The sequence below is a fragment of the Electrophorus electricus genome, chromosome 3 (genome assembly GCF_041902795.1).
Source record: "Electrophorus electricus isolate QZ-2024a chromosome 3, ASM4190279v1, whole genome shotgun sequence".
NCBI lineage: Eukaryota > Metazoa > Chordata > Actinopteri > Gymnotiformes > Gymnotidae > Electrophorus > Electrophorus electricus.
The window spans coordinates 36,609,491-36,635,098 of NC_137499.1; the positions used below are offsets into that span (position 1 = coordinate 36,609,491).

Here is a 25,608-nt window from a genome sequence, read left to right on the forward strand (position 1 = left end):
TATACTACTCTACGCACCGCACTCTATACACTACACTACGCACCGCACTCTATATACTACACTAGGCACCGCACTCTATATACTACACTACGCACCGCACTCTATACACTACACTACACATCATAGTCTATATACTACACTACGCACCGCACTCTATATACTACACTACGCACCGTACTCTATATACTACACTACGCACCGCACTCTATATACTACTCTACGCACCGCACTCTATACACTACACTACGCACCGCACTCTATATACTACACTAGGCACCGCACTCTATATACTACACTACGCACCGCACTCTATACACTACACTACACATCATAGTCTATATACTACACTACGCACCGCACTCTATATACTACACTACGCACCGTACTCTATATACTACACTACGCACCGCACTCTATATACTACACTACGCACCGTACTCTATATACTACACTACGCACCGCACTCTATATACTACTCTACGCACCGCACTCTATACACTACACTACGCACCGCACTCTATATACTACACTAGGCACCGCACTCTATATACTACACTACGCACCGCACTCTATACACTACACTACACATCATAGTCTATATACTACACTACGCACCGCACTCTATATACTACACTACGCACCGCACTCTATATACTACACTACAGACTACACTCTATACACTACACTACACATCATAGTGAATATTCTCCACTGTACATTCTACTCTACACATTGTATACTATACACCAAAAGGCTTTATTGATTAGTTACTAGTGGGGACTCTCTCTGTAGAAACAACAAAAGCTCCTGCAATCCAGTTTGTTTGTGTGATACTGCAAAGTCACTTCCTTTGCGAGTGCTGCGTCACTTATGTTTTATTGTTCTGTCTTAGGGTGCAACAACTGGAGGAGGAGAATGCGGAGATGAAGGTGAACGTTTGCAGATTGAAGTCTCAGACTGAGAAATTGGATCAGGTAAGGGTAATCTCACCACCAAAACTACTACTACTATCACCATCCCCATGAGCAGAAGATCACACACTTACACGCACTCACACCACACAACACGTAATTACTGAACACTTCACTGAACATACACTCCCATGTTCTGTTTCTCTAGGATGATGCACCTGTATGTCAAAGAACATCCTCAAAAAGTCAAAGTGTCTGAGAAACATGCACTTTTATACTATAAACTGTGCACACCTACACACACACATACACACAGTTGCACGTGCAAATACACATCATGCTCCAGGTTTGCGGGCATGTTGAAGACATTTGGGTACAGCTTCTCTAGAGTGAGCGGAGCTGTGAAGCAAGATGAGAATACTAATAAGAGCTCTGCATTAGCCTGACCAACAAGAGCTCTGCATTAACTGGACCAATGAGAGCTCTGCATTAGCCTGTCCAATGAGAGCTCTACATTTGCCTGGCTGATGAGCACATCATGGGATGTTTGCACTGCTTGGCTCAGCCCGCATGGCTTTGATCACCAAAACATAGCTACAGAGATACAGAGCAGGGCCCAGAGCAAGGGCCTGTCCTTAATGCTGGAAGACAGGGGCCTGTCTCCAACCTAATAATGATCTGAAAACATGATCATTCTGACTGTGCAGGGGCATTTTATTGACTTGCCCAAAAATAATTATTTAAATAGAATAAACATTTTTTGATTTCTTTTAGTTACTGAAATTAATGTGGTGGTTAATTGTAGGCATAACAGTGCTCACTTTGTATGTGTGTGTGCCTGTATTTGTGTGTTTGCGTGCGTGTGTGGTGATGATGTTTGTGTGTTTCCAGGAGAAGCAGCGTATGACCGATAAGCTGGAGGACACCAGTTTGCGTCTGAAGGATGAGATGGACCTGTACAGGAAGATGATGGACAAGCTGTGGCAGAACAGACATGAGTTTCAGAAAGAGAGAGAGGCCATGCAGGATGTGAGAGGCTCTGTAGTCCATTAACGAACACACACACACACACACACACACACACACACACACACACACACACACACACACACACACACACACACACTTCTTCACCTATTTCTTCTTATTATTACTATTATTATATTGTTAAGAGTATTCAAAACTCAAAGTGTGTGTGTGCGCGTGTAGTTGATAGAAGACCTGCGTCGTGAGCTGGAGCACCTGCAGCACTTTAAGCTGGAGACGGAGCGTCCTGGGCGTGGCCGCAACTCTTCAGCCGGCCTGGCCGAGTATAACGCTCGTGCACGCGAGATCGAGCTCGAGCATGAGGTCAAACGCCTCCGACAGGTACAGCCAGAGAGGAGATATAGAGCTGCTGCCCCTTTTAGCTACAATTACACTAAACACAGCAGGCAGAACCAGGGTGGAGACACAGGTTTTGTTCTTATAGCTACTAATACTCTGTGTATAGTGTTAGTAGTAGTCTGTGTATAGTGTTAGTAGTAGTCTGTGTATACAGTGTTAGTAGTAGTCTGTATAGTGTTAGTAGTAGTCTGTGTATAGTGTTAGTAGTAGTCTGTGTATAGTGTTAGTAGTCTGTGTATAGTGTTAGTAGTAGTCTGTGTATAGTGTTAGTAGTAGTCTGTGTATAGTGTTAGTAGTAGTCTGTGTATACAGTGTTAGTAGTAGTCTGTGTATAGTGTTAGTAGTAGTCTGTGTATAGTGTTAGTAGTAGTCTGTGTATACAGTGTTAGTAGTAGTCTGTGTATAGTGTTAGTAGTAGTCTGTGTATAGAGTGTTAGTAGTAGTCTGTGTATAGAGTGTTAGTAGTAGTCTGTGTAGAGTGTTAGTAGTAGTCTGTGTATACAGTGTTAGTAGTAGTCTGTGTATAGTGTTAGTAGTAGTCTGTGTGTATAGAGTGATAGTAGTAGTCTGTGTATAGAGTGTTAGTAGTAGTCTGTGTATAGTGTTAGTAGTAGTCTGAGTATAGAGTGTTAGTAGTAGTCTGAGTATAGAGTGTTAGTAGTAGTCTGTGTATACAGTGTTAGTAGTAGTCTGAGTATAGAGTGTTAGTAGTAGTCTGAGTATAGAGTGTTAGTAGTAGTCTCTGTATAGTGTTAGTAGTAGTCTGAGTATAGTGTTAGTAGTAGTCTGTGTATAGAGTGTTAGTAGTAGTCTGTGTATAGAGTGATAGTAGTAGTCTGTGTATACAGTGTTAGTAGTAGTCTGTGTATAGAGTGTTAGTAGTAGTCTGTGTATAGAGTGTTAGTAGTAGTCTGTGTATAGAGTGATAGTAGTAGTCTGTGTATATATGTTTTTGAGAAACATTACCTATCACATGACCTGTCATCTAACACGAGCTCGACACTGCCCCCTACCAGGAGAACCACAAACTGCGTGACCAGAATGACGATCTGAATGGGCAGATCCTCAGCCTTAGTCTGTATGAGGCCAGGAACCTGTTTGCCTGCCCCACCAAGGCACAGTCGCTGGCCACTGAGATCGACAACGCGTCCAGAGATGAGGTGAGACGCAGCCTCCCATTTCAGACTGTCGGACGACGTGGCGATTGCATACGGCCAGGGTTCCTTCACACACACACACACACACACACACACACACCAGGTACAAGCACATGACGTTCGGTCGTTGCGAACCTCTGAGAATGATCTGGGTTCCCTTTGTTCGTTCTGCAGCTGGTTGATGCCCTGAAGGAGCAGGAGGAGATCAACCTCCGCTTGCGCCAGTACATGGACAAGATCATCCTCGCCATCCTAGACCACAACCCTTCCATCCTTGAGATCAAGCACTAGAGCTGCACTGCTCCAGCTGGAGGGAAGGAACACACTCACTGTTCCCCCTTCTGGCCATGGGAGTGAACAGCACCAACATGTCAACACGTCATGTGTCTGTTGCTCATGCGCTTTCGCGCTCACTCCCACACACACAAACACACACACAGGTTCCCTGCACACTAACACATGTGTTCAAATTAACTGGAACGTAATGTAGAAGACTATATGTGTACATGTGGTGATGCAGGATTATATATGATATATTCAACCTAAACGCTGCACCTATGAGGTTTTACAGCAGGAATTGCTGTAGTAATGTGCTTTTCTCTCCGCAAGCCCTGCCACAAACAGAAGGAAAACACTGAACATTTCCCATAAGCTCACATGTCATGTAGACAGGAGGTGCAGACGCTACATACACACTCATCGATCTTTAGGTCTGCTTGGGCTCCTTCTGAGTTTCCTGTCAGTTTAATGTTTAAATGTTCACTCTCGAACACAACTGTCCTGGAACTGGAAAAGGGAAGAGCGGTTTAGGCCACAGCTGCATGGCACCAGACGCGTTGAAGCACAAACGGAGCATAAAACGTTCACAGAGCAAACACGTTTGCACAAAATAGCATATACAGCTAGTGATATGTATACCGAATGAAGGACTGAAAATGGTAATGGAACAAAAACCTTTTTTTGGGGGGGGAAGATATAGGATGTGTAAAAAAAAAAAAAAAAAAAATGTTAAAAAAGATAATATGAAGTCTATTTTTTAAAGGAGAAGTGTAAGAGATATTTACCGTTATCCTTAGTTGATCCCAGGGTTCCTGTAGCATAGCACCACCACGTCTCCTCTCCTGCTACACATGCTCAGGCGTGTAAAGTCCTTTGGCTGTTACCTGATGCTGATGAAAGCAGTCTAATCTTTATTATCTTTAGTTCAGATGGTTAGTACAGCATACAGAGAAACCCAAACTATCAAAAAATCTCTTGCGTAGATGTGGTTACGTTCTCCTTTCATTAATATGACCGTCGCAGTTACTGTGCGGTGAGGAAGAAGATGGGCCCTGTGAAGCGTAGCAGGGGTCCGTATTTGTCTACACGTGTTCAGCGACCCCCTGGCCCTCTCAGCCGGGGGGGGGGGGGGGGGTGAAAGGAATAGCCAGGTACTGCAGAGAGTGCCCTTGTGTGAAGAGATGCATCGTGGGGCACTGTTTGGGCAGCACAGCGGCACAGAAATGGAGGCCCTCTGGAAAAGCTCCGACTCCAGGCAGGCAGGGCCAGCGCTGGGCGGTGCTCCAGCAGAGAAATCAAGGGGTTTAAAACGCTAGAGTAGGTGGCTGTAATGCCACTGCCATATTTTCTTTCCTATGTATGTAAACGTCTGGGTCCCTTGCACAGGTGTTTAAATGCTGGGTTTTTCTTGATATGTTTGTCACGTGTACATTATTAGCAAGAAATACCGTCTGCTCTTCTCACCTATGGCTCACGGACTCGCAAATACATGCGTCACCATGAGTGAAAGAGGAAAAATCCCGATTCACCAGTCATAATTCATCTAAATCAGTATGACGATAATCACTGGATGCTTGATGAGCGTGTGCTTGGCTGCGTGCTCACTGAAAGTGCTTTCAGTGTACATGCCATGAATGGGTCACGTGTGCTACTTTCTACGATTTTTCTTTCTGCTTTCCTTGTTTTGTTTTTGATCTTATGGCATTTTTTCAGGTAGCTGAAGGGTTGCCTGCATTGCAGTGCTTGAGACAGGAAGGAACTGTGGCTGCTGGAAACTGTAGTGTCAGACTCGTTCATCCTGATTCTGTAGTTTATTCACATGGGGGGTTTTTTTTGTTTGTTTTTGTGTTTATTTGGAATGCTGTTTTTTTATGTCACAACTTTTAGAGGTTTTTTTATCTTTTAATTTTATAAGTTGTAGATGCACTACACACACACACACACACACACACACACACACACACACACACGTGTGTGTGTGTTTTCTTGTCATATGTTTTATGTTGTGGTATTTTCTTATGTTGTAAATGTTGTACAGAAACTAGTAACTGTGTTTATGTGCCAGACATAGAGCTAAAAAGTAACTACTGAGCCTTTTATACAGTTTTATGATAAAAAGGCAAGATGTCTTAGAATTTAGACTGTGCTATAGGACATTTTTCTTAACATTGTTTCACAAGAATTTGGCACTTTGCTGTTGGAGACTTGGTGACATTGTACTATAATAGACTTTAGGCCTGTCTATCCAGTAAAATGGAGTTTGTAATTTTGACAAAAGTTTTGAGAAAATATGTTAAGATTAAGGCTGATATTTCAGTCCGTCGTTAGACACTTCTCAGTAGCAAGAACCATAATTTGAAATTCAAATGTTTATATTTGACAAATGGTTCTGTGTCTATACCCACTGCAGTCAGATAGGCAGGCCTACAACATGTAGATTATTACAGATTATTACGTGGCGCTGTAGATTGGCCAATCCAAACACGCCTTACCTAACGGATCATTTTAGTAAAGCTCTTGGTTGTACTGGTTTTGAGTTAGACGTGGACACATGGCCAATTGCTTTGTCATCACACAGACAAAACTTTTATTCTGTTGTAATACAATTAAGTGTCGCTAATCTTGTGACAAACTGGAAATGGACATCTAAAATAAACAAATTGCTTTTGGCATGACGTAACCTTGCCTGTTGTTCTTTTATTTCAGGAAGACATACCTTTACCTAGTTTCCTTTAGTGGATTTGAATATAAACTGTTAAGTGAGCCTAAATCATTTTCGTAGTCGCCTTTATTTGCATATACTGCTGTAAATTGTTGTTCAGACTAGCCGGCATATAGGCTACTTATTAACAAGAGAATGCAAATGAATGTCTTCTCCCTTTTTGCTATCCGCTAATGTCGACTACAAAAACAGAACCAAACAGAAATATCGCTGTTCGATGCCATCAATGAAGTTGGGGCACTCCAGAGCGCTTTTGGATGCTCCATGACGCCCAAGAGTGTGATCCAGATGGACAGAAGAAGGACGGAGAAAACAAAACTAAAGAAATGTGATCCCCAGAGCCAGGCTGCTGGACCTGAGCTTGAGACGCAGGAGGAGTGGGCAGAGGTACTCAGCAGCCTGCTTCGTTGACCGTAAGGCAAATGGACTTGTGTATGTAACCATGAAAAAAAATGAATGAACAATTGCAGTCGTTATTGTGCAGTTTTGGTTTATACCGTAGAAGTCATGTCTCTCAGAAATCGGTGAGATCTTGGAGATAAAGACAGCAGTTGTAGGCTTAAAAAATCTGCCATGGATCTTTGTAGAAATACTTTGGCTATATAGCTTTGCTTAGAGTCTGTAAATTCAAACTACACGAGTTGTCAGCGAGTGTGTTACAACAGGGTGTGCTGAGCCCTAGTGTAGCTTTAGTGATACTTTAATCTTTGATTATTGGACCAGAACCTCACCCAGCCCACATACACCACTACACCGCATATCTCTGTTCCTGCACCTCCTTGTGTCCAGTTTTACGATGCAGAGAACTGAATTCTACTATTGTGTATCATATAATACTGTATTAGAATATAAGAAAATATACTGAAATATTCATCAGAAAGTACAATGCAGGTTATTCAGGGAAGGTAACAATACTGTCACCTGTCCTGCAAAATCTGTAATATCTGTAATACCTAAACACACTTGTAAGTGGCGCTGTTGAGCTGCTATGCTCCATGTCTCTCGTTCTGTTTATGATTGATTGTGGTCAACACTGCCAAGCAGCAACACTGTTGTGCCAATATGATTAAAAAAACCCCCCCAAAAAAACCACTGCTATCTTCACATTTCTCGTTTTTTATCACCAAAACCTCATTATAACATCATAAGGCAGCAGCGTTGATCACAAACCTACGTTAGAAACAAATGAATTCTTGTCTGGTATTAAAATGATGATCTCTTGTTTAGGATGTGTGTATTTTTGTTCTCCCGGGCAGCATCCTCATTCTCTGGGTTTCTCTGCGATAACCCTGCCTCCTCCCACACTTTTCTCACTGTACACATCTGGATGGAATGTACACTTTAAGAACAACTTACATGTGTTTTATCGCAGCTGTCCAAATACAGGCTCTCTCTCAGATCCAAATCTCCGTTGTCCTACTGAATCACTCTGTGAAAGCAGCAGGCAATTAGCAATCAAGTACCCACAGTGAGTTTACGCTACATTCAAGCATTCTTTTTCAGGTTTATTATCTACCTAATTGAGTAGCTTATTCTTTAAATGACAATAATGTGGGAGTACAGGCATGTAGTGATGATGAAATAGAAACATAAGATATTGGGTTTTGGTTTTTTATGTTTGTTTTTTTCCACAAGAAGCTTCTGCTTTGAGTTAAATCATGAGGAACAGTCCTCTGGATGGCCAGCACAGGCTGTGTAGTCTGTGCCCTGACCTGGATTGCGATGGAGAGGGATTCGTATCTGAAAGCTTTCCCGTTCCTCCACAGCTCACTGTCCTTGTCCACCGTGGGCGAAGGAGGGGGGGACTGGAGCAGAGGGGCCTGTGTATGTGGGCCAGGTGGCTCTGGGCCTCCTGATCCAGCACTGGAAGCTGTGGGTGACCCCCTTATCGTCTAACAGGAGCAGGGGAGGTCTACGCGCTGGGGTCTGTCCCACTTTCTCTCCGTTCTGGCCTCTCCTTTCAGTCTTCCTCTGCCTGTCCTCGGGCGTCTCTGACCACCTGGAAGGCCGGAATCTCGCCTTGAAGCTCTTAAGGGTTGTTGGCTGAGCTTTTCGGTTGGCAAAAGGATGCTGCGCATCTCGTGCTTGAACAGAAGGGAGAGGGGGTGTAGGTACCACCGGGGTGAGAGATGGTAGGCTTCTTGCATTTGTCACTCGCTGCTTGTTATTCCAAAGTTGTTCCCGATTGTTGGCGGGGACGGCGCAGGTGAGGGGAGTTCCGCTTGCAGAACCGGGCACGTGCTCGCCAGCCGCTGGGCCGCCCGTGGGGATCCTCGGCTCCGCCTGCTGTTCGGCTCTTTCCTCTCCCAGGTGTGTGCCGCTGGGCGTGTGATGAGGGGGGACTCTCCCAGTGCATGTCCACGTGTGAGAGTCCACAGCAGGGCGGGAGCCGTCCTCTGGAGGGCGATGTTGAGTTTCCTCAGCGGCTCCCATGGGAAGGAGTAAGGAAAGAAAAGCTCAAGAACATACTGAAAAAAAAACACTTAAATGTTTCAAGAAGACACTGAAAAAAACCCTAAAAAGTCTTAAGATAACACTGAAAAAAAATGCTGAAGTCTGCCACGCAGTCGAACCTCTGCTGAATAACCGGTTCATTCTTGAAGGGTTCGGTTAACACTGGTGCCAGGGCTCGTCTGAGCTCATGCACATGCAATGGGTTGCTTTATTGGCTTTCTTTTTGGCTTGAAAAGCAGTTTGAGTGACACAGCATGACTTCATACACACAGTAGTTGCTGTGAAAGTAGATCACTTGTTTAAGCCTGGAGCCGAGTGGTGATACTCAAAATGGCAGTTCTATTTTGTCACTGGGTTCTGCATGTGTCTTGGGAGTTTTGCCCTGAAATGGCTTTGAGGAAAGGCAAACCTAATTTGATTGTGGATCTTCGTTAATACTGTTATTTCCGATTCATTTTTTTTGTTCGCTTTATGTAGACCATTGTGTGTGCGTGCGTGTAAACGTGTATGTGTGCACATATCTGTGCGCTTGTGCGCATATCTGCATGTGCGTGCATGTTTGTGTGCATATGTGTACGTGTGCGTGCATGGGCGCACGTGTGCGTGTTTGTTCATTCTCTGGAGGGGAACTCCGGTCTAACTCTGGGCATATCTCCAGCGCTCCCTCTTTTCTCATATGACTCATGGAAGTGTGCTGTTAAGTGGGGGAATTCTGCACTGGTCCTCCTGCGTGGAACGCTGAGGGTGGAAAAGCACACAGTCCTGAATGGAGAGGCCGGCGTGTCCGGCGGGTCGAGCTCGTCGCCCGGGTATGCCGCTCCTGTGCTCCCTGCTCTCAGCCAGAGAGGAAGGCGTCCTGGCAGCGCTGCGTCCACGATCCAAGCTCGGAAACTTTGGCGTTTCGTCTTCTAAGTAACTGATGGAAACAAAGATTGCAGTCTAGAGACGTGTTGTAGCTTCTGGCTGAAGATGCCAGCAGGGCAGTGAGGCAGCCTACTACCAGGAGCCTGTTCCCATCCTGCACGCCCTGCACGGAGGCTGGCACAGACATGGGCATGGAGGTGGCACAGAGCTCAGGTGGGCAGTGTTAAAGCTGCCATTTCTGCCCTGCTAGCTCCTTGACTGCCACACAAGGACCTTCTCCATGACCTACAGGAGCCTGCTAGGATCAAAAAGCTTTCAGGCTTGGCTGACAGTGATGTTGGAGCTCAGTGTAGTTGTTCATGGGAGTGAATGCACACGTCTATGTCATCTCCATATCCATAAGTATAACAGGCTTGACTACAGAAATACTGGTTAGACCTCTGCACTTGTGCACCGTGCTTGTGCACTGGTGCTTGCGCATGGTAGTGGGTTAACTGTACAGATGGGTGCATTGATGGAAATAGCCTCATTGTGGGGGTTCTTACATATTAACGTACTAACGCTCGTTGCACACGGGAGTCAGGTTTTACTCTGTCTTTGGTCAGAGCTCCACGATTCATCACTCATGAGGTCGGGAAGCCTTCCTCTGCTTGGCCCCAGCCTGCCATGCCATCGCACGCTCTGATCTAAGTGTGTAAAGGCTCCTGGGAATTAACATACACAATCACACTATTGCAACACTCGATACCCCTTGCCCCAGAGCCGTAGTGAAGAGCCAGTTTTCCCATGAGCACTGTCAACTATCGATCAGTGTCGCAAGTGACCTTTTCCAAATTGCACCATGAAGAAATTTTCAGAAAAAAACTCTTACATTGTATGATCGCACAGAAAAATTTCACATCATGTCAGGATTGGTGGGGTTTATGTTGAATGAACAGTACAGTACTGTGGGTTGTGTGTAGGGTGAGTAGTGAGGTGTGGTACATTGTGTGTGGGGTGCGTAGTAAGGTGTGGTACACTGCGTGTGGGGTGCGTACTAAGGTGTGGTACACTGCGTGTAGGGTGAGTAGTAAGGTGTGGTACACTGTGTGGGGTGAGTAGTGAGGTGTGGTACACTGTGTGGGGTGAGTAGTGAGGTGTGGTACACTGTGTGGGGGGTGAGTAGTAAGGTGTGGTACACTGTGTGCAGGGTGAGTAGTAAGGTGTGGTACATTGTGTGTGGGGTGAGTAGTAAGGTGTGGTACACTGTGTGGGGTGAGTAGTGAGGTGTGGTACACTGTGTGGCGTGAGTAGTAAGGTGTGGTACATTGTGTGTGGGGTGAGTAGTGAGGTGTGGTATACTGCGTGGGGTGAATAGTGAGGTGTGGTACACTCTGCGTGGGGTGAGTAGTAAGGTGTGGTACACTGTGCGTGGGGTGAGTAGTAAGGTGTGGTACACTGTGTGGGGTGAGTAGTGAGGTGTGGTACACTGTGTGGGGTGAGTAATGAGGTGTGGTACACTGCGTGTGGGGTACGTACTAAGGTGTGGTACACTGCGTGTGGGGTGAGTAGTAAGGTGTGGTACACTGTGTGGGGTGAGTAGTGAGGTGTGGTACACTGTGTGGGGTGAGTAGTGAGGTGTGGTACACTCCGCGTGGGGTGAGTAGTGAGGTGTGGTACACTCTGCGTGGGGTGAGTAGTGAGGTGTGGTACTGTGTGGGGTGAGTAGTGAGGTGTGGTACACTCTGCGTGGGGTGAGTAGTGAGGTGTGGTACACTCTGCGTGGGGTGAGTAGTGAGGTAGGTTACATTGGTGTTGTGGTGTGTGTTTGTTCACTAAGAGCTGTTTGTCCCTCGGGCCTCACCCTCTTATTTTACCCTTCATCTCCCCTCATGTCAAAGCTGCCAGACTGGATGGGCTATCGATGGCTCATCTCTGGAGAAGAGCGCAGGTGTTTTCCGCCTCTTAACCTCGTTGTCTCTCGCTCATTGTGGTGTTGTCCCAGAGGCAGCTATCAGCGCCGATTTTCGGGAGGGTGAGAAAGAACCTCTTAATCTTCAGGCCCCTCTCACTTGCACTATAAACACCCAGGGCATTTGTCATGGATTTCAAAACCATCTGACCCCTGTGTGCTAATGATGCTATTTTAACATGCTGGCAAAAACATATGTTGCGCATGCCGAGCGCGCAGTCAGAAAGCAGGTAGAGCCTGGTCATGTGACCCCGGCGTGGAGGAGGGGTTTTGTGGCAGTGAGAAGGGGGTTTCAGGAAGCACTCTCCTGGGCTCGGACAGAGTGCTGGTGTTTGTGTAACATTTAAACCTTCTGGCTCTGTGCTTGAGCCTGGAATGTCTGCTGTTAGATTTGGCTTCATGCGCTGCAGGCGTGCATTGCCTCATGGTTTCATCATGGTCCCTTACAGCCATTGTGTCCCTTTGCACCGAGTTTTTCTACATGCAACAGCCATTTCTTTATTAAATGTGCTGTGACTATGTACTGTGGCTAATACGCTGTACCCATGTACTGTGGCTAATACGCTGTATTTATGCCAAACCTAGTAAAAGCATTCAGCTTTCCACTGAGATCACTGGTGGATTATATTAAGTGAAAGTGCCGTATTAATTTTTCATAATGCTGTAATATAACGGTTTTATTTCCACACTTCGTGCCCCAGTAATACTTTGCAGCAGTGTAATATCACAGAAGTATATTGTGGTAGGAAATATTTGATTCTATGCAGCCCCACCCTGGGAACAGTCTCTAATCTCACTAACACCGAGAGGCACTGTTTTACTGCTGTCACTGCTAAAAATGTCCAAAACCAGTGCATGATGGGAAATTGGAAAGGCAGCATTCTGTACCCTACCACAACATTCTTCCACAAGGTTAAGAAGTGGCTTCTCTTTCCTGACCTCTAGCTAGGACACTCTCATACCCATTGACTGTGAATTATGAGGTGGGAGTATGAACCCTGACGAACTTCCAGAGGGTTGCACACTTTCACTGGTCACTAGAGGCACTTCCTGAGGGCCCCGCTCAGCTGGTCAGCATGCTGCCTTATCTCGGCCCCAGGTACTGTCCTATCATGGGAGCCTGCTCAGCACTGCTGGAGGGAACACAGGCCTCACTGAAATGCACACTGGATTAGATAATTGATTGCAATCTTGATTGTAATTGATTGTAATCTTGTGTAAGTTTTATAGTGTGTGTGCATTTGTGTGGATTTTAGTGAGCCATTTCATCTTGTTAGATATCTCTGACATGAATCTCTGCATATCTCATCAAGTGACTTCGTGTGTGTGTGTTTGTGTTAAACGTCCATGAACATGACAGTCTGTTCCCTGAGTATCTCCTCTGACAGTGGTGGGTTCTCTTGATGTTCTGGTTGTCCTCCTCTCTGTTGCCTGTTAGTGCTGTTCCCTCCTCTTCAGTGTGAGATGTTTTCGGAGAGGTTTGGCCTTCTCCTCATATGACCCCACCTCCCTCCTTCTACAAAAGGAAACACTTTCCTGCAGAGCTCCGAACCACGTTCCAGTCTCCCAGATCACCATAAATCACCCCCTAACCCTCCCCTGCCATTTTAACAGGCTCATAATGGATTCTCTTCAAAACAGAGCCAGCTAGGCATCACTTGGGAGACGTAGTGAGATCCTCCCTCTGTCCCCCACACAGACAGGCACCGAGCGACTAACAGAACACAGCGAGAAGGAGAAGCTTCTGGTACGACTGTAAATCTCACCGTGGGTTTTATGATGTGCTGTTTGAAAACTAGAGCCACCAGTGCGTGCTGGCTGTTCAACTGAAGGAGGCCTTGGGGTTTGATGGTCGGACCCGTGGCAGTACGGTTCTCCAGGCCTGTTCTGCTGCACAGTTGCAGGGCATGTGTGTGGAGTAAAAGGAGTGAGGCCAAACCCAAACACACACACTAAACTCAAACACACACCAAACCCTTTTTCCGGAGTGCCTGCTCTATCCTAAGCCAAAGTGATTGGTTTTAATATTACAGCTCCATAAAAAAGCAGACTGTTGTTTGCATCTGTTTTAGATAAGACTTGTTTCCTCTGAAAGAGAGCCATTAAATAAGCCATATATGTTATTTAAAGTGAACATTTTACTGAATACCTGACAAATAATGGGAATATTTATCATACTCTGCGGCAGAACTTGCATTTTCAGTCTATGGGTGCAAAAAGCCCACAGTAACCAAATCCATAGAACTGTAAATGTAACCCCAATAAAAAAAAGTAACCCCAGTAAAAAAAAAAGAAGAAAATCTTTGAGCAACTACACTGTGGCTACACATTGTGGCTACACCGAAAACGCAACAACGAGAATATATGAAGGCTAGACGTGTTCATTTCATTCTGTTGTTCAACCAGAAATGTGTTTAATGTGATGACAAACAGTAGATTGATGCGTTTAATATATCAGATGTATCCTGATTGACTCCTGAGAATTCTCTACCTGTTGGTGTGGAAACGGCCTGTTTGGCCTAAGCAGAACATTCAAGTCTTTTTAAGCAGAACATTCAAGTCTTTTTAAGCAGAACATTCAAGTCTTTTTAAGCAGCACATTCAAGTCTTTTTAAGCAGAACATTCAAGTCTTTTTAAGCAGCACAGTCACAGCTGTTTGTACATCTAACAAACAAAAAGTAAGATGAAAATGTCCAGACAGGGTGTATAACTTATGAGCCATGGTTTTACAAATTCTGCTTCCTGGAATTCATCTCTGTATAATTGTCCATGGTGGTGCGGCACATGCGGCGGCCATTGAAGCTCCGCTACAGATCGAACTGTGCTGATTTGATTGATTGATTTGATTGATTATTTGCTTATTTTAAAAACTAGACCATTGGTACTTAATATGGATTGTACGCATGCATTTAGAGTGCGTGTGTGAGAGAGAGAGAGAGCGAGAGAGCGTGCGGTTATGCCTGCTGCCCTGCGTACTCCTCTGCTATAGACTACAGGTGGGGAAACACAGCTGTGAATTTTGGAGTCTTCTCTCTCCCCCGGTCTTTCTGTCTCCTCACTGTCCCTCCCTCCCTCCCTCCCTCCGTCCGTCTGCCTCCCACCCCGTGTCTCCCCTCCTGCTCCTCTCTGTCTCTTGCCCCCAGTACATTGGCTGCATGTCCATAGCCTTGTACACAGTTCCTCACCTTCCACACAGCGCCAAACGTGGCGCACCAGTCTACGGATTTCTGCGGCGGGAATTAGCGAAGTTTTCTGTTGTTACAGACCTGGCTGATTTGGAGCGCTTCCTTCTGAGATCCGTGCCACTGCGTGTGAACGTGCTTTGCGTTTGCACTCAGCTCGGCTGGGCCTTTGTAGCCCACGGGGCTACAAAACACCTTACCACACGTGAAACTTTGAACAAAGCCGTTTTATTGCGCCTTTGTTTTTAATGGAGCCCAGAGTGAGGGCAGCTGGGCTGATGCAGGACTGGAATGCTGTGTGTGAGTGTGTGTGTGAGTGTGTGTGTGTGAGTGTGTGTGTGTGAGTGTGTGTGTGTGAGTGTGTGTGTGAGTGTGTGTGTGAGTGTGTGTGTGTGAGTGTGTGTGTGTGAGTGTGTGTGAGTGTGTGTGTGTGAGTGTGTGTGTGAGTGTGTGTGTGAGTGTGTGTGTGTGAGTGTGTGTGTGAGTGTGTGAGTGTGTGTGTGTGGTCTGCAACGGTCTGCCCAGGTTCCACAGGCCAGAGCACGGGTGAAGGAAGTCCTGCACTCTTCCGCCTGGGTGTTTGACCTGGAACTCTCTCTATTTCTCTCTCTCTCTCTCTCACACACACACACACACACACACACACACACACACACACACACACACACACACACACACACCCAAACACAATTGTTCTCCTAACCATGCATTCACTGTCGGTGTACAAGCACCAGAACGGCAGTGAAAGAACAATGGTTCTGCTGTAGGGAGAGCAGTTGAGCAGCTGGCGGGTGTTGGCTCTGAGAACAGTAGAGCAGATCACAGCCCCATCCTCCACAAGTGCAGTATTTCCCCTTGTGGATTTACTGTGTTGTATTATAGCTGTGTGGTGTGCATGACAGAGACACAGCATGCTGCTAGTGCTAGCATCTGGGGCTGTGAGCTTTGTGGTGGGTTCGGGGTGGCGAGGTATCGCTGTGGGCTTGTGGTCGTTTTAGGGAGAGTGAGGCTCGTGGTGGGTCCGGGGGGTGTGAGGCTGCTTGTGGTGGGTTCAGTGGGGTGAGGCTCACATTGCGTTTACGGGCTTATGGAGAGGTTGTGGGTAGAAAAAGGCCCCCTAGTGTCAGGATCTCATTAACATCACCTCATAAAACATATGCAGGACCTGCGCAAGACGATACCCATGTGTGTTTGTGTGTGTGTGTGGGTGTGAGCGTAATCCTAGAGTAGACATCTATCTTAAATGCTGTTGGTTTTGGGAAAGGATTTACGGTTACAGTCATATATCAGGATACATGTTCTACTGTACGCCTAAACAGTGTGAAAGAGGCTGTGTGTGTGTGTGTGTGGGTGGCTGACTGTGAAGAGTGTGTAATATGAAGATATGTTACATCACGATTACTTATTCTGAGTATATTGTTGTCATCATCAACTATGATACATAAACAGTGTGTACCTCATACACATCAAAGAGACGAGCTCAACCCCACAGAGCATGTAAACGTGTTTAAAGTGTTTACAAAGCCAGTTTTAACAACTGCCTGGTTTTGCTTCTTGTTTTGTTTTGTTTTTTATTTTGGTTTTGTTTTTTTGCAAACTTTTAAAGTAGTATTTTAATAATTAATTTAAATATGGCAGTACAGTAATATTGGTGCATTTTGTCCATTCTAATTCATTTCCAAATTTCTGAAAAATGTAATATTGTGATTCATGCCATGTATTGTTAAAACATTCAAAGTACTAGGATGTTACCTCTTTGCAGTATGACCCATGCATATTTGACGTATGTGGGAGTTTATCATCTCCAGCACTAACAGCTGATTGTCTAGTACCAGAGCAATCTCACACCTAAACTTCTCGCTGTGGCGTCTCTGAAGGATCCACAGGTTTAAAATAGGCATGAACTAATTGGATAACAGCTGATGCCCTGATGATGGATGCATTGGGCATCCTACGGCAGTTACGGACGTTGTGTGACACTTGGCGTCGGTAATCGAGTAACTCTGCTCTCGTCATGTTTGGTTATTTTGTAGCCGGTGTTTTCTGCAGAAGGTGAAACTAGAGTTTTAAACAGGGAGGTACAATTGTGGACATTGCATGCGTGTGTGCGTATTCTGTCTCAGTGCGGTCCCTCATATACACAGGCTTGTTAATCCTGTGGGTCACATCACTGAGGTTTCACAGAGGGGCGACAAATGCACAGAATGCCTGACTATATAAAGTAACCCGCTTCATCAAAACATCTCTCTCTCTCTCTCTCTCTCTCTCTCTCTGTCTCTCTCTCTGTCTCTCCCTCTCTCTCTCCCTCTCTCTCTCCCTCTCTCTCTCTGTCTCTCCCTCTCTCTCTCTCTCTCTCTCTCTCTCTCTCTCTCTCGATAAAGTGCTGCTGTCTGCAGCAGGTCCCCTACGCTTGATGAGAAATGCCAAGCTGAGAGGGCAAAACGGGATATATACCAGCACCACTGAGCCCCTGCCTTGTAGAGCACACCATCATAGGCCACTTAGCCCACACATCTACACACCTTTCACTTAGAAAATTCATCAGTGATATACACTTACAAATCATTCATATTCGCAGGTGTATTCCAATGAAGGAAGCAAACCAAGCAATATGCACTCCAGTGTAAGTGTATACAACATTTTCTCAGGCATTTATGTAATGGATATACACACAAATGCACACTTACTTAGAGGGCAGTGCTAGGGACCAGAAATATGGTCGTTGGTGTAAGAAGTGTAAATCAGTGAGACATACGGGGTGGGGGGTGGGAGGGGCCACAGAGATGATCCAGCCGCATCATGACCCTCGACACCTCCACCTCTGGAGAATGCAAATCAACCCTCCAGAACTGCAGCTATAAATATGAAAGTAGGTGTGTGAGGTTACTGGCAGACTGTGCAGTAATCAAAGTCCTGAACAGCACATTTAAAAATGAAAACAGAACACGTGGTATGGTGACAAACTGGATTTAAAGATTTCAAAGAAATCTGGGCAAACAACTACTGCTATTAAAATATTATTTTAAAATATTAGTATTAAAATAAATAAATAAACACATATTTTAAACTGTGTTTGAAAGACTGGTCCAGAAGAGAGTCTGATGTCTGAAGGTTGGCAACATTGAAATAAATGTACATAATTAATTTTATCTATCAAAGTATGTTTATATAATGCCTCTTACAACAGCCATTGTCTTGATCCAAGCCCCCAGGGAACCAGCCAGGGGCGACAGTCCTGAAGAAAAACTCCCTGAGGGTGAGAGGAAGAAACCTCAAGAGGAAGCAGGGCTGAAGGGGAACCCATCCTCCTCTGCTCCACAATGGACAGCACGATGACATGCACATGAATAATCAAGAATAATCCAAGAAAACAACGGAGAAACAGAACAGAAGGAATGGACAACATCAGGGGAATTATACTGATAATAATACGTCTATGTCCCAAACCATTAAGTTAGTTCTCGGAGCATGGAACATAAAAATGGTATGGCTATCACGATGAAAGATAGACAATGGATAGACCAGGTGCTTGAGCAGACAGGAGGTTGTAGAGTCTGGATTTGGTGATTTAGAAGCTATCTGTGTCCCAGAAGCAGGTCTGGTGCAAGAACACTTCAGCGAACGTTGAGGGTTTCCTGTATCAGAAACACAGTAAACAGGAGGGTTCATGTTGGATGGTCTAGGGATATTTTTTTTATTGTTATTTTAGAAAAAGAACAAGGCGTTAAAAATCATTTTCAAAAATGAAAATATACAGTATACATATAAATATATAAGTAGATGTACTTTTTGCTCTGTGTGGAACTGGAATGGTTTCCTGCACTCTCTTTGGTTTGGGCAGACACGCTCACCTGGACCGAAACCTCATGCTCTTCAGGCTACGTTTGGCTCCGATCACCCTCTTCACCATTTGCAACAAAAAGAAAAGCCTGTTCAACAAAAGTATTCAATAAAACATGATTTTCTTCTTGTGTTTTCTACTCTTGCAAAAGTGAGTCAGTGGGGCTTGTACCTTGTCATTCCGCTTGCCAGTGGAGCGCAGTCCCGTTGTCCCAGGCTAATGACACGGGGCCGTCTGCCCCGGAATGCTCCACGGCGGTTCCTCTTGCTAGACTCCTCCTCAATACCCCCACACCTGTTCTTCATTCAAGTGCTCATTAGAACAGACCCTGCACACACACAGTGGTGCTTGAGCACGAGCAGCCAGGAGCGTTCATCGTCTCCTGGGCACTGACAGTTTCACGCGGTGCAGAATGACATCATTGAATGGGTACTCAACTCAGGACAGCCCGTGGGGATAAAGCATGCCATGGTTCATTCTTTGTTGTTCCTACTTTTCTCTCGTTCGGTCCGGGTTAGATGCGCCAGGCCGTGCCCACATCCCTGCTGTCATGGACCGTGTGGCACCAGAGATGCTGCATTGTATAAAAACGTTGGTGTGTCCCCTCACGGGTCATTTCAAAAGCACATTTTTAGCAGCGCAAGGGCCTAACACACCTCAGCGTCTGCCTGGAATCTGCTGGATCATAGCAACGACTCCCCGAGAAGAAATCAGGGCTTTGCATAATAATCGAGAATAGATTATTAAAGAATGGTAGGCACTATGCGCAACCTTAACTCCAGTATTATGGAGTAATGGCCCATTACAGACATTCCCTTGTAATGCATTTGCTGTAACACTAATGAGGTGGGAGTTGTTGCTCTTCACTGGCTGGGAAAAGGGGGGGGTGCTCAAATGGTTAAACCATGTTTGACTGGTTCCTGAGGGCAGCTGGAGACACACTGCAGTGGCAAGACTAGACGGAATGAGACAAACAGTTAAGATAAAATGTGTCATAATGTGTTAGTGTAGTCCATGTTCATGTCAAAGTAAATATCACGCTTTATCTAAACTCAAGTGCATTCTCTCTGCACCTCATTTGTATACCAAACAAAATCTGAAATGGTTTTTCAGGCTAAGTCATGCCGTGGCCATTTTCTAACAGTTATAACTTTTCTTGCCGCGTTCATAGGGAGGCAGTGTGGTTCCAAAGTCTGAAAAAACAGTAAAATGTCATGGCATGTCAGCCCGTGGCGATTTTTCCAGTCTACGCCACTGATGTCATACGACATCTTAGTGCAGCATGACATCACAGACTGGCACACATGCTTCTGTTATGTAAATAAACTTTGGGAGCTGGTGATGTGTAAAACCTTTCCTTTCTCTGATTGCGTTTCCTGCATTGCCAGACAGACCACTAGGAAAGAGAAAACAGGTTGTCCTAAAAATACCAGTGCAGCTGAGCAGGAACCGGTATGAAGCAACGGGCAGAGAGCCTCGCGTGGCACTTCTATGCGCTTTTGCACGACTTGGGCGCTGCACGTTTATCTTGTGTATGGCCTGCCTTGCTCCGAGCCCAGCAGCACAACGCTCACAGTGTCTTAATCCCACCACAGACCAAACAGCTCCAACTCCTTCTCAGTCATCAGTACTTACTTTTGAAACTTTCTTTTGTTTCTGCCGGACACTGTTCTCTCTCACTCTCTCCCTCTCTCTCTCTCACACACAAACACTTTCTAACAGCACGGACAGGGCCAGTGTTTGCGGATTATTGTGATTCTGTTTTCCCCTCTCTGTGTTTTTAAGGTGTGCGCTTTCCAAAGGGAGGAATGTGGAACACACAGAACTGTAGCAGGTATGGCTCCCCCTAGCAGAGTGGGCAGCGGCATCGCACTCTGCCGTCTGCACGCCTCCGACACACCTATACTTGCCCCTGATTGGTCTATGTCAGGTGGGATCTACACCATCACATGGAAGCCGTGTGAAAATGCAGCACGCTTGGCATCACACTGGCATAGTGATCACTACACAGCCATCAGCACAGGAAAGGGCTGCTTACGTAAAAGAGACGCAGACTACAGGAAGAGCATCTGGGAAGGTTTGCTGTGGCTGAGAAACAGAACATCATCCCTGTTTTTCACACATACAAAAACCTAATGGAGAATGGCTGCATTTCTGCAGGTGTGTGAGATGTGCAGATTACTGTGTGTGAGTGTGAGTCAGTGCCAGGGTGTGTACTGCTCACTACTGAGTCACTACACCCACTAGCATAGCTGGGTTTGCGGGGGGGGGGGGGGGGGGGGTTGCATCTCCACCTGCAACTCCACTTCTCCAGCCACTGCTACATACTCACTCACTCACACACTCACTCACTCACTCACACTCATTCACTCACACACACTCACTCACACACTCACTCACACACTCACTCACATGTACTCACACATATGCACATGCTCACATACACTCACACAATTACTCATACACACATATTTACACTCACACATTTTCCTCTTTTCATTCAGTTCGGTTTTGGTTTTTGCCTTTCAAAGCCATTTGTCGGGATCTGATTAAAAAAAAGATCATCTAGTGAAGAAAGAACTCACTGGAGGAGTAGTGCATTAATTCTGTTAGTGTGGACAGCTTTCTCAGCCTAATCACCCATCACCACAGCAGACAAGCAAAAAGCCTTTAGTTACTATTTTCATTTCTTAAAGTATGTGTGTGTGTTTGAACTCATGCCCCAGAGGAAACATATGGAGCCCAGGGCACTGACATATTCAAATTTTCTCCACATTAGACTGCTGAATCCCAGTGTGCATGACCCAGTGATGCTCCTGAATTCAAAGCTGGGCTAGTTTAGTGTGTTTAAGGGTTCCTTAACATACTTCGCTTAAATGTAGCCTCTCCCACAATCAGCACTACTAAGGAGTTTCTTGGCCCTGGAAAGCTCTGGCGCATAATGCTCCACGCTCACAGCGGTGGGAAATGATTAGTGTGTGCGTGCGTGCGAGTGTGCATGAGTGTGTTAATGAGAGTTTTAGAGGTGCAGGTTATGCTGATAGCATGGCTCAAGATTCCACACACTCTACACCAGACTGTGTAGTTGGAGCTAGATGCTGTGCACGGCTGGAGCTACGTGGGTTTGGTACTGGGTGTGGACGGAGCTTTGCATGGTTGGAGCTGTGGGTGGGTGAAGCTGTGTGGAGTCGGAGCCGTGCACGGTCGGAGCTGGGTGAGTAACTGAATCGTTCTTTTGCTGCCCGCATACGAGCTTTTGCCCGTCCGCGTGCTGCATCCGGTGGGGTGAGTCAGACCCACAGCTTACGACGAATCCACCAGCCATATTTTCACGGCAGGCTGAAACGCTGGCACCTCTACCCAGCGCTGCACTGTTCCCACAGAGCCAACCCACACTGTAGTTTGTTCAAGTTTCATCCTGAGCAGAGCAGAATCACAGAGAATCTCAATGGCCATGTCCACCGCAGTACGCAAATGAATAAGATCACAGCTGTTATAAAAAGAACTCTGAGTGGATTTTACGGTATGAATTTACACGGAAAACCACACAGCATTGTAAGTTTTCCAAAAGCTTATGTAGTAAACATGATAAAAAAGATTATGTAGTTAACGTGAAAAATATCAATTCTTTTACAGCTTTAATATTGGCTTCGCACGGAGTACAGAGACTATTTTATCTGTCCAGCAAACAGAAAAATACCTTACTGAGATTAAAGGCTAGATATGTTTAATTTTTAGTCATTTAAATCAGGCCCACTGCAGATCTTTGAGTGTTTTATCAGATTTCTAGTCTACCATCTCTGATTGTGAAACATGGATATATATTAACAGAGATATACATCATCACACTGTGCATATTAATTTGAGCTCTGATTTTAGAGCTGCGGTTAATCACGCCCCTTGAAAACTAAAAATGCGTCTTATCTTTCAGCCCTGTCATGGCATGCTGAAAATTGCAAGAGCAATAAGGATTTTCAGGGGCATTATGACTGGGTTAATAAAACACAGCTGCCCCTGAAAGTCCCTCATTTTTCTTGCCGTCTCTTGGGTCCTCTTTCCTGAGCCTTGCAGCCTCGCTCTCATGCCTCACGCCCCACGCCTCCCTCGCGCTCGCTGACGGCTGCTCGTTGCTCGGAGAACAACTCGCCGCTGTTCCAGGGGAGACTGGGCCATGGGGAGGCTGAAACACTGCCTCACCCCCGCTACTGGCACTGAGCAGACCCTGCTGTCGACTGGCCAACAACCGAAAAGTTTAAATTAAGAAGTGAGGGGCTTCCCCTCCCCCCTTCCTCTTTCGCTCAACCAACCCCGCCTCCCCCCAATACATGTGGATGGGTTTATAAATTGCTTTTATAAAAAGGGCGCTGGGGCTTGCTTTCAGGATTTAAGTGAAAAGCTAAGAGAGGCTACTGAGTTCAACATTTTTTTGCGCAAATGTTTTTCCTATTTGGGTTGGTATTTGTTCATTTGGAAGACGTATACTGCCCGGATACCCAAAGCACTATTCTGAATTCTAAAAATAGGCTATGTGGAACGTTTAGATACAAATAGATTATCTGAACTAAACTTAGCCAGAATACTGGGATGATCCTGTGAGTACACGAAGATCACTGTGCTCTAAACATTGCTAAACTGTTGAGCAACACACGGCAGACAGGGCCACCACGCAACTCATCCGCCCAGCTCATTCAGACAGCTAAACCGTACAGCTAATCCGTACATCTGATCCACGTCGCTACTCCATACAACCAATTGTTGCCGCTCACCCATACAGATAATCCAAGACGCTCACCCATACAGATAATCTATACAGCTAATCCGTACATTTTATCCATGCATCTCATCCCCACAGCGGTCCCAACCACTGAGGCCTCCAGGTCAGGTGCGACAGGAGAGGCGTGTGGTACGCCGCCTCCTTCCCAAGACAAACAGCGCTGCAGCCGCTGAGCTCCACCGGAACCGTCACGTCACTTGTCAATTGTCTTTTTTCCTCCTTCAAGCGGCATTTCTATGTATGTCATGCTATGCAGAACAACTTTTGGGAATATGGACTCATCTTGAATCAGAAATATGGGACTTGTCCGAAAGACGTTTTCACAAAACAGGTGGTAGTTTATGCAGTCAGAGTTTATCTACCGATGGACTTAATTTAATTATCTTATCTCATCCAGCCTCTTAGTAATTATTTCCTGGGCAGCATCTTAGATAGTGGTAACAGAACTACGAACGTTTTGTCATTCTTATCTTGTAATACTATTAACGATGTTTCATTTAAATGGCCTCTTTTCCGTTAAGCCTTATCTGAACCTTTTTCATAACTTTGTAAAAGCTTTTTAAAAATGTATTTATTTGACTTGGAATTTGACGACCGTTTATTTACAATCAAAGAAAAATAAAAAATTGTACGGAAGATCACATGAGTCAGAAACTGGGACTTTGTAGGCCAGTTGGGAGAACACTTTTAACCACTCACCTTGCCCGCAAAGACCCAACCTCTAACACATCACTGTGGTCCAAGACGCGTCATGCCACTGTGTTCGCCTAATGTCGCGTTTACTTAAATAATACGGGCACGTATTCCACAAAGCGATCTGTTCGAGGTATCCATCCCTTCATAACTGTCATATCACAAACATCATACATATCCTCGTATTTATGCGATCATGACCTAGTATCGTGACGCCTTCAGCAAGACTCGAGTAGCAGCTTCGGCGATGACGAAGCAAACAATTTGGATAACAGCAATGAGTTGCGTTCAAGCGATTTAAATTTACATGGAGGAATCGCATGTGGCCTACCTTCCTCGCCGCACGCCACTTGTGCGACAGCTGTACTGTTCCAGTACCGTTATTGGAGCGTGTTTTATCTTATTGTCACTGATCGGAGTTGTACAAAAGTGAGCGCAACTCTGACGTTCGGGTGTTGAGTCCGATTGCTACAGCGGGCTCCAAATAAAGACGCGATTCTATCTCAGATCCTGATTTCCCGGAGGGGAGGGAAAAAAATATGGTTCTTTTTTTGCATATCTCCTAAAATCCATAAATGATGATGAGTGTATCCATCAAAAGTCTTCGTGGACCGACCCAACGGCGTTGTCTTGGTCAGATGTATCTGGGTGCCTACCATGTGCAACTGCGACTACTGATCTGCAGGCAGTCATCTCGTGCGCGGTCTCGAGCAACTCCCCGGGCCCTCCCTAAAATGGAATTCTAGGTAGCGCAAGTTGTGTCACATTGCTTCGTCTTTAAAAAAAAGTGATTAAAATAGTTCGCGTTTAACATATGCAACATCTTTATGGGTAGGAAACACAAATACGTGTTGCAGTGATATCTAAGGCTATTATATCTATTTGAGTATAGTGTCTAGAACAGCCTGTTGATTTTAGTGGTAACCTGTGATCGCATTACACTGTAATATCCTGGTATTTCTAAGACCGCTGGTATTTAACATGAATTACAGCCACTGTCCTTTATCTCTAATTACTTACATTTAGGGTTACATTGCCATCTTGTGGTCACTCTGTAGAATGACATTAAAAGTCTAAATCATGTACTACACGCTGGCCCGTTTCCTGGACATAGATTAAACCTAGACTAAACCTAGACTAAATTGCTGTGCCAACGTGAACCACGACTGTAAATTCAATATAATCTAGTCTTAATCTAAGTGTAGGAAACTGCTCCTCTGCCACTACTTCTTCAAGAAGAAACAATAGGCTTTGCCGTTTGTGTCGTACTTGGACTAATGATGTAAATACAAATCTCTAATCGAGGATATTTAAGACAGGAATATAACCAAAAAGCATACGTTCAGAGTAAAATTATGCACAATTAGTTAGTTTCTTATTTCGATATTGGGAC

General features: G+C 45.3%; 1 protein-coding gene and 1 long non-coding RNA gene across 10 annotated transcripts in view; one reads left to right on the forward strand and one right to left on the reverse strand.

Annotated features, from left to right (window-relative positions):
- The window catches only part of rab11fip4a (RAB11 family interacting protein 4 (class II) a), a 46,241-nt gene extending 39,828 nt beyond the window's left edge, over window positions 1-6,413 (forward strand). For all 4 annotated transcript variants that reach the window (XM_035524650.2, XM_081711353.1, XM_081711352.1 and 1 more), the window contains 5 exons: window positions 893-974; window positions 1,803-1,940; window positions 2,121-2,279; window positions 3,314-3,457; window positions 3,629-6,413. In XM_035524650.2, coding sequence (XP_035380543.1) covers window positions 893-974; window positions 1,803-1,940; window positions 2,121-2,279; window positions 3,314-3,457; window positions 3,629-3,745 — 640 coding nt within the window. In that variant the 3' untranslated portion in view covers window positions 3,746-6,413. The remainder of the gene's footprint in view (window positions 1-892; window positions 975-1,802; window positions 1,941-2,120; window positions 2,280-3,313; window positions 3,458-3,628) is intronic.
- Window positions 5,976-25,144, reverse strand: LOC113582198 (uncharacterized). 6 transcript variants are annotated; one of them, XR_014122851.1, is made up of 7 exons: window positions 24,547-25,144; window positions 18,920-19,076; window positions 18,694-18,808; window positions 18,090-18,542; window positions 17,663-17,762; window positions 8,168-9,825; window positions 5,976-7,884 (listed from the first exon to the last, which is right to left on the reverse strand). It is a non-coding gene; the product is annotated as an uncharacterized LOC113582198 (long non-coding RNA). The 6 variants fall into 6 exon arrangements; XR_003411138.3 differs by lacking the exons at window positions 5,976-7,884; window positions 8,168-9,825 and having other exon boundaries at window positions 16,401-17,762; window positions 24,547-25,124; XR_014122850.1 differs by lacking the exons at window positions 5,976-7,884; window positions 8,168-9,825; window positions 17,663-17,762 and adding an exon at window positions 19,187-22,166 and having other exon boundaries at window positions 17,861-18,542.
- Between the last annotated feature and the right edge of the window lie 464 nt (window positions 25,145-25,608).